The 11,857-nt window shown below is 42.3% G+C and overlaps 1 protein-coding gene across 1 annotated transcript in view; it reads left to right on the top strand.

The window, feature by feature from the left end:
• Positions 1-11,571, top strand: part of Cd84 (CD84 molecule) — a 31,853-nt gene extending 20,282 nt beyond the window's left edge. Inside the window, exons 4-9 of the mRNA XM_075989142.1 lie at positions 3,031-3,282; positions 3,643-3,780; positions 7,650-7,741; positions 8,678-8,740; positions 8,874-8,936; positions 9,827-11,571. Coding sequence (XP_075845257.1) covers positions 3,031-3,282; positions 3,643-3,780; positions 7,650-7,741; positions 8,678-8,740; positions 8,874-8,936; positions 9,827-9,892 — 674 coding nt within the window. The 3' untranslated portion in view covers positions 9,893-11,571. The remainder of the gene's footprint in view (positions 1-3,030; positions 3,283-3,642; positions 3,781-7,649; positions 7,742-8,677; positions 8,741-8,873; positions 8,937-9,826) is intronic.
• Positions 11,572-11,857: the final 286 nt, after the last annotated feature.

The following is an 11,857-nucleotide window of genomic DNA, read 5'->3' on the forward strand; positions in this document are numbered from 1 at the left end:
ACTCTCACTAATAGACGGGTCATCCAGACAAAAACTAATCAGAGAAATGCTGGAGCTAACTGATGCTATAAACCAAAGGGATCTAACAGATATTTACAGAACATTTCACCCAAACACAAAAGAATATACCTTCTTCTCTGCACCTCATGGAACATTCTCCAAAATTGACCACATACTCAGACACAAAGAAAGTCCCAATAGATACAAGAAAATTAAAATAACCCCATGCAGCCTATCAGGCCAGCACAGATTACAGCTGGTTATCAACAGGAACAGAAAGCTTACAAACTCATGGAAGCTGAACAACTCTCTATTGAATGGGAAATGGGTCAAGACAGAAATTAAAGATACTCTAGAATTTAAAGAAAATGAATACACACTAAAACAAGATTTTTATATCTAGTTTTATGAGTATAATATCTTTTATTGAGAGACAATATTCAGTAACATGAAGATGGGAATCTCCTTGATAGAAATTGAATCTTCACAGTTAGAACTATTCTAGAACTACTGAATGCTCTGTGACATCCTGTGCGCATGAGCTGGAGAACATTGTGATAAGTTTTTACTAACATCACTATTTCAGCACAAATATTTTGGGAAAGTTAATGAAAAAATGAAATGTTAAATGATATTTTGGCAAGTTTTGATCAGGAAAGATTTCAATTTTTTCCTGTTAATAATGAAGCTACATCATTCAGCAGTAAGAATGTTTGTATGGCAAGCCAGCGAGCTGAGTTTCCCATGAAACATCTAACAGTATGCAGTCTCATTAGCAATCCATGTGTCAAGCCACATGTCTCAAATTTGGGTTCTGAAAATTTCTAAGTTGCCACAAGTGTTTTCCCAGGCAAAATGAAACCCTTTCAAATGAAAGTAGTTAGGACCTTACATAACACAATGTGGTGCTTTATTATAATTCTCGTTGTTGTTGTCATTATTATAATTACTATTACGTTTTTTGGTGTTTGTTATTGAAATTACAGCAATACTGTATCATAAATGTGCAGGATGACTATTCCAGTTATCACAAGGTCCAAAAGAGAAAGTATTATTTTCCTGTTAATGACATGTAGTCCCTTTGTTCTAATAGATACAAGGTACCTAGAGGTAGTATATAGAGTAAATATTGTTCCATTAGTCCACTTCCTGCAACTTCCATTATCTGAGGAAATGTTCATAACAATTTTGTTTACAAGTCTTTGTTCTAGCCACTAACAGCAGGCATTCATACTACTGGGCTGATTTTGCTTACATCTACAAAAGAAATGTTACATGATACTCAGGCCTCACTTTCCCTTCCATCATACATCTTCAAGGAATGTCAATAAACTCACTTTGGTATGGCAAAAAAAAATTTAAAAAAGAATACACAGCATACCCAAACTTGGGACACAATGAAAGCAGGTATAAGAGGCAAGTTCATAACACTAAGTGGCTACATTAAAAAACAAAAAAAAAAACTGGAACGATCTCATACTAGCAACTTAGTAGCACACCTAAAAGTTCTAGAACTAAAAGTAATCACACATAAAAGGAGTATTTGGCAAGAAACGATCAAACTCAGGCTGAAATCAACAAAATAAAAACAAAGAGAACAATACGAAAAGTCAATGAATCAAACGGTTCTTTGAAAAAAAAAAAAGCTAACAAGACAGACAAGCACTTACCCAAAATAGCTAAAAGGCAGATCGAGAATATCCAAATTAACAAAATCACAAATGAAAATGGGGAGCACAACAGATACCTAGGAAACCCAGAAAATCCTAAGTATATACTTTTAGAACCTGTGTTTTACTAAATTGAAAGATATAAATTAAATGGATAGTTTTTGTGGTGGATACCACTTACCAAAATTAAACCAAGATCAGATAAGAAATTTAAACAGATAAGCAAAGTTAAATCCCCAAAGAAATAGTAGTCACATCTAATCCAACAAGGCCACACCTCCTAATCCTTCTATCATTTCAGTTTCATTCCCTGGTGACTAAACATTTAAACATATAAGTCAGTGGGAGCCATTTTCATGCAAACCACCACACCTTTAATGCTCATAATTTTCATAATCAGTCTTTTTTGTTTTGTTTTGTTTTTGAATGGTTTTAGTAAGTATCCCACACTGGCGTCAAATTTATACATAACCTCCCACGTCACACTCCCAAATGCAAGGATTATAGGCATTTATCCACATGCCTAAATATAAGTAACTTCTTCACTGAGGCAAAAAACAATGTTTTACAGATATTAGATCAATATAATATTTTGTTATTAACAATGTAATGGCTACAAACATGATATGCTTTTAAGTTTCATCTATTTTAGTAACCTTTCATCCATTGCTTTCTCAAGCACATCAATGACAAAAGAATAAATCAAACCCAAAGTTACAACATTTCCAAATTTTTGAGGTTTAAGAACTTCTCCCTCTACTCCTCCCAGTTCCTCTCTACCACCCCTCCCTTCCTTTCTTAGAATGTATCATATGAGAAAAGAAACTATTTTCAAATAAAAGGAAAAGTGAAAAATTAGGTATGCAAATATATATCAACAAATAATGAAAAATAGGCCATGAACTTAAAAAAGGAGGGGTATATGTTAAGGTTTGGAGGGAGGAAAGGGAAGGAAGGAAGGAATGGTATAATTATATCATAATCTCAAAAAGCAAAGAAAAAAGTTCTTGTTAAATGCGTAATGGGAGTGACATAAAAAAATAACTATAGGAAAAACATTTTTAAAAAACCTTCTGTGGCTTATTTTGAGACCTATAGGGTTGAAAGGATATGCTTGCTGGTATGTCCTTACAAAGCATGGATGCAATGTGTGTAACTCACCGCCAGCACACAGACTACAATAAAATACCAAAAATAATTTAAAAACAATTTTAGTATAATTTCTTTGTTGTCATAACTCAATTTTAATGCTGTGATTAACATCTATCATACAAATTCCTGAAAAGTTAACAATTGGTTCTCAGAAGGTTATAGATGTTGGTTTCAGCTCACTATATGCTAGTATATTTTCTCCTCACAGGTCGGCTTGGAAAACCAACAATTACACAGAGTTTAATAACATTTGTGAACAATTCTTGTAATGTCACACTGACCTGCTCTGTGGAGAAAGACGAAGAAAATGTCACCTACAGTTGGAGTCCCTTTGGAGAGAGAAGCAACGTCCTTCAAATCTTCCAGTCCCCTGTGAATCAAAAACTGAATTACACATGTACTGTCCAGAACCCTGTCAGCAACAGCTCCAACTCCGTCACTGCCCAGGAACTCTGCACAGGTAACCAGCTCCATCCGTCTCTTCTGCAAAGTCTCAGAAATCACTCTGAAGAGCGTCAAGGCTTAACCTTTGACTAATCATCACATGCATGTGCCTCCTCCATGCTGACACTAGCCTGGGTGTATCTTCACCCAAGTAGCCTACTGGGACAAAGACCAAAGCCCTCTAGGAAGTGCTAAGCATTCCCGGGTGTTTTAAGGAGCCCCTGGTTGACTCTCTGATTCAGACCGTAAATTGAAGAGCTTTGGCAGTCTCTGAAGGACATCCCATTTTGACAATGGTCATGAAAGTAGACAAACCTGCACAGAATCTTTGCCCTGTCTCCTGATAGCCAAGACTCACAACAATTTCTCTTTCCAGACATTTCAAGCTTCCACCTCCGCCATGCTGTGTTGCCAAGTGGACTGGCTGTTGCTCTCCCTCTGCTTGTTCTCATTCCATTTTCAGTGTTTCTATTCTATTTTTACAAGAGAAGGCACGATGGGACTGACCTGGAAGGTAAAATGTGAGAATGGGCTTTCTTTCTCCCCAGGAGTGAGTTCGTTTATTTAGCCAGGATGGAGTGGAGCGTATCATTTTGGGAACCATAGTGGTAAAGCCAAAGGAGCATTTGCTAGTCTTGTTTCTACTAGAGCTGCTTCAGAGCTGATGGGGATGACAAGGGTCTCTGGTTGGGGTTTCTGATCTGCCATAGGGTTGTAGAACCATAAGGCTAAAAGGACATAAGTAGTATTTTAGAGAAGGAGGTGGCAAGAAGTTAAAGGACAAAACTCATTGGCTGAGAAGCCATCATAGTGGAGTCAGGCGCCAACACGGATAGTAATGGTTGAGACAATGCCTTGTAGAGGTTAAAGGCTTCTAATCTGAAGGATATCAATTATGCCAGAAGGCTAAGTAAACAAGGGCCCGAAAGAATGAGAGTTCTTTTGTGAACTGACCCATGAGGGGTAATAACTGGGAAATTCAGCTGCACGTGCTCTTCTAAAGGAATCCATCCCTCAGAGGCTGGTTTGCTTTATCTAGTTGATCTGTACATATACATATGTATGTGTGTATATGTTATAGATAGATGTATAGATATATAGATACAGATCCTCCTGGTTATTAAAGACCTGGAGGACTGTGTCTCATAAAGTGAAGAAAGGAGCCTGGGATCCCTCGTCTAGTTTTTGAAGGTTTTATCTAATATCCAGAGAGGCTTGGTGCACATATGCATCCAAAGGGTGCAAAGGGGGCTGGAGAGATGGCTCAGTGGTTAAGAGCATTGCCTGCTCTTCCAAAGGTCCTGAGTTCAATTCCCAGCAACCACATGGTGGCTCACAACCATCTGTAAAGAGGTCTGGAGCCCTCTTCTGGCTTTCAGGCATACAGGCAGAATATTGTATACATAATAAATAAATAAATAAATAAATATTTTTTTAAAAAAACAAATGGTGCAAAGGTATCCATTAGCCACATTGTGAAGGGAAGAATGTTCTCTGAAGAGAGGATGACTTTTCATTCTTCCCTGGATTCCCTATATGAAGCTCTTAAGATTGTGTAAGGGGGAAAGACTTGGGTAAGGAAAGATGGTGGTCGGAGAGAACTCCACGTGTAGAGAGGAAGGAGTGAGGGGAGGAAGCAGAGTTGCTAGACGGAGTGGCTAGTGAGCAGGGACTCGAGTGCAACAAAGGAAAGGTGATCAAAGATGTCGCCTGTGGTTGATTGTTGGAGCGTGGTCCAGGAATGGAGTCATGTGAGAACTCTCAGTGCTTGGGAGAAAACTTCGAGGAAACAAGAGCCTTGTGACCCCAGTTTCTTCGGTTGTTGGAATGTGTTCCTGTGCTCCTCCCCGGAGTGGGGATTGGAGGGAGTTCACTTCAGGACATTCATCACAACTGGTTGTTGTTATTTGTTTATTTGCCTCTGTGGAAAACGTGTTCTTGCCACATGCGGCTTGCCCTTGGGACTGTACACTTTACTCGGGTGACTTTTCTTAACCCTCAGAGTACAAACTGTCTGGTGCTCTGAATAAAGCTGGCTGTTGCTTGAGACTTTAATCTACCTCATTTTTAGGCTTCATGCTCCCAAGTCCCACACCTTTAGAGGGGTGTACGGATGGCTTTAAAGGAGACGGACTAGTGTGAGACAATCTAGGAAGACACATCCAACATCCCTCTTGCAGCTTGAGGACTATGATGAGGCCATGAAGCTTAAATATAGGAGATCTATGTCCTTACCTAAATTATGACAAAAGAGATTGAATTTGAATACCCAGTTTTACAGCAGTGTTCCATGAGGTGACAAGCATTCTTGACCTGAGAGTGGATATTAAGGGTCGAGTTTTATTGCAAAGTAAAACTAGGGGAGGTATTTTTCTTTTGATAATCTGTGATTCAAATTTGAACCACTTCTTCAGAATACATCCCAGGGCTAAGTCAGAGGGAATAATGGGCATGAGACCCATCGTGTGGGTCCTACTAGAGGTGAAGTTTTTATTCAGAATGGACCATTTGAGGGAGCAACAGAACCCTAGTGTCAAGGACAATACCTGACTGTGCTGCACTATCTCCATGGAGATGTGCTTGTAAGCTAAGGTGTCGCTTGAGAACAGAGGCTCTCAGACTGGAGAGATAATGGCTTGGTCGGTCGTTAAAAAAACTAGGCTTACAACCAAAAATATAAGAGACCAGAGACTCTCCTGGTGAATGGAGACTAAATTTGGTTTCACTCAACAGTCAAATCTCTCCAGCTGGTGAAATCAAAGCAACCCTGAAGGTAAAATTTTACAGTGTCATACTTGCTGTAGATTGGTCAGAAGGGAAAGGAGAGGACTCACCATCCAGGAGAAACCTAGGTGACTTATGGACCTTTGGGATTAGGAAGTATTGCCAGGAGCCAGAAATTGTCGGCAAAAGCACCATCAACCACTCGCTCTGCTCCCACCTACTCTAGCAAGCAACAGCAAGGCTTGAATGGGGGAAAGGAGTGAGAGAGGAGAGGATAATAGACTAAGCCCTCACAATACGTGCACATTGCCCTGGACAAGCGCTGCTGCCAACTGAACTGCGCTACACCTTGAGAACAAAGTGGCCCTTCATTCTTACAAACTATAACGGGGGGGGGGGGGGGGACTGTTCTTTTTTTCCTTTCCTCGAGTCCTACCAAAGTAGACCCTTGATGTATTAGTTACTTTTCTCATTACTGTGACAAAATACACGGAATTCCATCTTGACTATTATTTGACCAGTTATTTTAGCTCTCTAAGATTCCATTTCCTCAGCTGTACGATAGCCATAATAATGGGGTTTACTGCATATACTTATTAAGGAGATTACACACATGTAATAGTCAGCCCAGCCCCTGGTACTAGGTAAATATTAGTTCCTGCGGGTATAATTGGCAGGCCTGAGAATGGTATAGAGGAGGCATTCTAAGGGAAAGGCTTTATGACATGCATCATAACTCAATCAGATTTACAAAAGGGAATGTCATCATCCCTCAGGCTTGATCTCCACGTTTACTCAAAGAAACATCTTTCTTCTTCTCACAGCCGAGAGAGTAAGGAGAGACAGAGATAGAGAGACAGAGACAGAGAAATGGGGACAGACTTTTTTTGCACCCACGAATAAAACTGAGAGCGCTTTGTCCAGCTCCCTTACTGAGTCTGGGGCAGAAACCAGACTAGCTCTGAACTACTGAGCCCTGGGGTAATCTCAGATCTGACCCATCATTTGTACCTATTTTGGTGTCCTGTAATAAGAAGGCACAAAATCCTGGCTATCTCTTTTCAACTTGACCCTAAAACACTGTGTTGATACTAAACAAAAAGATTAATGCCTCATCTAGCTCAGAAATTCTTAAAAAAATAAGGCTCTTTGTACCCTTCCTTTGTTTCTCTGGGGCCTCCCATGGAGCCTGGCACAAAAAAAAAAGCTTAATAGATGCTTAACTATCTCATGAATGCTTGTGGTTATAGTCGGCTATGCACCAGGATAATAAAGCACCGAGTATAATTAGAATCAGTCAGGTTAAACAACTGAGACCCTGACGTGGAAAGTCCACTAGCCATGCATGATCATCAATGCCAGAGCTACCTTTGAATTACATACAGGGCTGGGAAGAGTCTCTTTAGGCTAAACTGGACTTCAGGAATAAAAAAGAATTCCCACTGGGATTTTGGTGCAATTTGAATGAGATATGTTCTATCACACATGTAATCCTTGGGATGAAAAGACCATCTGGTCCAAGCACCCTTCTCTGTAGGGTGGGGGCCATTTAACCTCTGGGTTTTATTTCTTTGCCACAGAAAGATAAAATAAGACTAAACAGTCTCTAAAACCCTGTCTGCCTTTCACAGACTATTGTTCTATGTTTATTTGTGGCAGGTGATGTCTCAAAGGAAACAGCATACTCTGAAGTTTCAAGAAATGCTCATCCCATGGAGTCCAGAATCTATGATGAAATCCCTGAGGCCAAGGTGAGCTGATGCTACTCATGAATGCATCCTACCACTACCTGCAGAATAGGAGTCTTGGGCAACAATTGCCTGCTGTTTGCCATTGCATAGAAAGAAGCTACAGCCAAGAATCTGGAGGAACCAGCCAAGAGACACTATGCTAAGGCAATGATGCCATGGATCTCCCCATGAAAGCAAGCATAATTCATTCTCTCCTCATGGCAGCTTCCATGGTATAAAACCCTGAGCTTCACATGAAGGAGTAGCCATGGCTTAGATGTGATCTGTTTCTAAGAAGCTCTCTCTGATGGGATTAAACAACGAAGGAGTCCTTATCGTGAGACAAAGGATGCTGTTGGGTTCCGACAGGGCAAAGTCATTGCTAAGATTGTTCCAAGGATGTATAACTAAAGATGAACACCCTGGAACTGCACTAGCTGGTCTATCCGAAGCTTGATTTCTCAGACTCTTTATTCCCTCTGACCCACACCTTTTGCCTTTTGTCTGCCTGCCTGTGCCTCGCCTCCACAAAGATCACCTTCAGTGCCTCCACAAGCCTGTTCCCTTGGAGTCTGCCAAGGACCAAAGAGAAACACTCGGGCCTCTCTGGTTAGTCTATCCCTCCGCTTGAACTGCCAGGGATAAGAATAGAGATTCACATAACTCACAGAAAGCTAAACTCTCAACTGAGCAAGACTCAGTCTAAACCACACAGAATCCTCCTCTTGGCTCTTGGAGGGTTTTTTGCTACAAAGCTGTACCCATCTGCCACCCATCATCCTTATCTCTACCTTAACCTGATCCAAAGTTGGATGGAACAAGAGCTGATGCCAGAAAAGGAGGCTACCCAGTAAAGTGGGACCAGAAATGGGTGATGGAGAGAGTAGAATTGGGAAGGGGGACTCTTAAGGACTGTCTTCTGCATTCTCACTGAGAGGGAAAACATCTCTTTTCCAGATGCTGCCACGCAAGGAAGAGCCAATGAGCACCACTTACTCCTCAGTGCAGCCTTCTGAGAAGGTAAATCCTGTAAAGGAGGCTACTCAGTAAAGTGGGACCAGAAATGGGTGATGGAGAAAGTAGAATTGAGAAGGGGGACTCTTAAGGACTGTCTTCTGCATTCTCACTGAGGGGGAAAACACCTCTTTTCCAGGTGCTGCCACGCAAGGAAGAGCCAATGAGCACCATTTACTCCTCAGTGCAGCCTTCTGAGAAGGTAAATCCTGTATGGCTTTTTAACTCTCTTTTCCCACTTGTTCTGCCTACCCTGGTGAATCCCATCTGCTAATATTTGACTGCAAGCTCAAGTCTTCTCGAGCCAATGGGAAAGTTGCTCCTAGCATCCTAAGTACTAGGTCACACGAGACATTAGCAGTGATGAGATGCCGGCAGTTCCTTGTCTTTATGTGGAGGTGAAAATGGAATCACTGGAGAACGGAAAGAACTAAGGCTGAACTGGGAACAAATAATGCAGCCTGGGTGTTGCTTGAAGCCTAACAATCAAAACCAATGGCAAATACCCCTATTCCCTTCTACTTATCTTTTCTGGGTTAAGAAGTTCCCAAATGGGGTGACTGGAGCTATAGTGACATTTCATTTGTATTTTAGTAAATGAAGCTTGCTTGAAGATCAGAGAGTAAAACAGCCACCCTGTTTTACAGTCATACAGACCAGGCAATGGTGGCACACACCTTTAATCCCAGTAGCCACACTAGTTAGCCATAGAAGCTGGGTGGAAGTGGTACACACCCTTAACCCCAGCATGAGAGAGGAATAAAAGGCAGGAGGAGACAGCTCTGAGGATTCGTGAAGGCAGGATCACCATTTCTGCCTGAGATAGAGGAAAGAACCAGTGACCGGCTGCTTTTTTTTTTCTGATCTTCAGGTTGAACCCCAATATCTGTCTCTGGGTTTTTATTATTCGAGCTACGTAGAGCAAAGGGAAAGGGCTCACCAAAGGAAATAGCCTGGCCATCCCCATTTCCCTAAGTACTGGCAAAATCTAAGACATCACCCTGTGCCATTTTCTTAACTACCTCTTGGGACTGGACTGAGCCAGCCACGTCTTTCAGCTAACATGTTTTCATATTTCCCTCTCTTGCACAGGTGTGGAAAAACAACACGAAGGATGACAGACTCCCCAAGACTTTGGGTAATGAAATTCTCGTCTAGGTGAGCAGATAGCATCCTCCCACCAGGAACTGAAGTTACAAGCAGCAATAGGACAGATGTCCTGGAGACCAAGACTTTCTCTGGCTGTCCCATACCATGGCATTCCAACTCACCACCTCCACACACCCAGCCAGAGCAGGAAACCTTCTGTTATTGGACATTACTTGTACCCAAACGGACTTATGGACACTTGTCCTTACTTATCAAATCCTTTCTATGCAAGAAGCAAGACAGAGTCCCTAACATGGTACCTCCCAAACTTCTCCCCATCACAGAAGATAGAAGAGTTATTTTATGGCACACTGGATGAAATCATCAAGGTCGCTCACATTTAAACTAGACTGAAGATAGCTGGGATTGTCAGCTCTAGCTGCAGCATCACTGCCCGACAGCTGTGGGAAGATACCAGTCAATATTGTGGACACTTGGATGTTCTCTGCAGACTCAACATGCATAAGGAAACCTGATGCACGGCCTCCACAGTTGCTACAGTACCTTAAGCAACTTAGGAGAGGCATGCTTGGAGTATAAGTAACCCCTCACTTGAACGCATGGCAGGGCAAGCCAAGTATAGGCTACCCCTACTCATTCCTCAATTCAGGAGCAATCATGCAGGACACAGCTGCTGGATTGTGGCCCTCAGCCAGGCTGATACATTCTCTAGAGTACAGACTAGACTGATGGAGATCTTCAGAAGCCTCATAAGATTTCCTGTCTGGCCAGGCTTTCCTTCCCTGTTTATTACTTCAGACAGCCTCAGCAAGGAGACACCATGCCCAAGAGCCTCACTCTCCAAAAAGAATTGGCCAGCTCCATTTCTGACACCCTGAAGGAAGTGGGTGCAACCAAACCATCAAACCAAGAGATCTTGAGGACTGCAGAGTCATCACATAAGAGGGAACCTGGGAGATGACATTGCAGATGGTGAAACTGGCTTCACCCCGGATGCTGTTTCAGCCAGCACAGACAGGCACAGGGTTCAAGCTAAGGAAGACTTCCTTCACCCCAGCACCCCCCCCACACACACACAAGCTCAAAACCAGCTGCCAGTCATGAGGAAGAATTTCCATCTGGACAGGGCAGCATGTGATCATTTGAGGCCATGGCTATCTTTTGGGTCAACCATCCTTACCAGCTGAATCTCAAATGCCCATGAATACCAGACTCCACAGTAGGAATGAGCTGTATTTGGGTACAACAAAATTGTGTGTCCCACAAAGGTCCTGGGCACATTTGAAAGTGTGAGAGGTACTACTAACTTGTCTTCTGAAAAGGCTAAACTGAGTTTTGTTTTCAGTAAGTGTGCTGGTGTCCTTATACCCTCGCTCTGCCTATCTGACAGGTGAAATTTTTCTCCCATATGCCCCAAAACTTACTGTTGATTGTATTCATTCTCTTTTGAAAATTTGTTGATATCTGTCAGGTCCCAAAGAAACCTGGAACAAATAAATAACTGAGTTGCCTGTTAGCATACCAAAGAGCATGCTGGCCAGGTTCACTCAGCCTGTGGCTCCTCTCTGCTCTTCCCACCCCACCCCCTAGCCTAACCCTCTCCAGCCCAGGGGCTTCACTTCCCTTCCCAGCCTCTGATTCCTCTCTCTCTCTCTCTCTCTCTCTCTCTCTCTCTCTCTCTCTCTCTCTCTGTGTGTGTGTGTGTGTGTGTGTGTGTGTGTGTGTGTGTGTTTGAGTCTTCCTTCTCTCCTGGCCTCTTGGCCCTCCTCTCTCCTCTCTTCCTCTCTCACTCTACCCCCTACCCCCTCTTTCTCTCCTTTCATGGTGTGGTCTATTCTGCTGACTTTGTTCAATCTGCCACTTTCTCTCTGCTCTGGAATCCTTCAGATGCCCCTGGCTGTACACTCCCTCATGTCTACAATAAAACCTTATCTCCAACCATACCTAGGAGCAGTCAGTGTCCTCATTTTCATTCAATACCTTCTGTTCATTTCCCTATCGGTTTGTTTACAA

This window comes from Microtus pennsylvanicus, chromosome 10, assembly GCF_037038515.1.
Source record: "Microtus pennsylvanicus isolate mMicPen1 chromosome 10, mMicPen1.hap1, whole genome shotgun sequence".
Classification (NCBI taxonomy): domain Eukaryota; kingdom Metazoa; phylum Chordata; class Mammalia; order Rodentia; family Cricetidae; genus Microtus; species Microtus pennsylvanicus.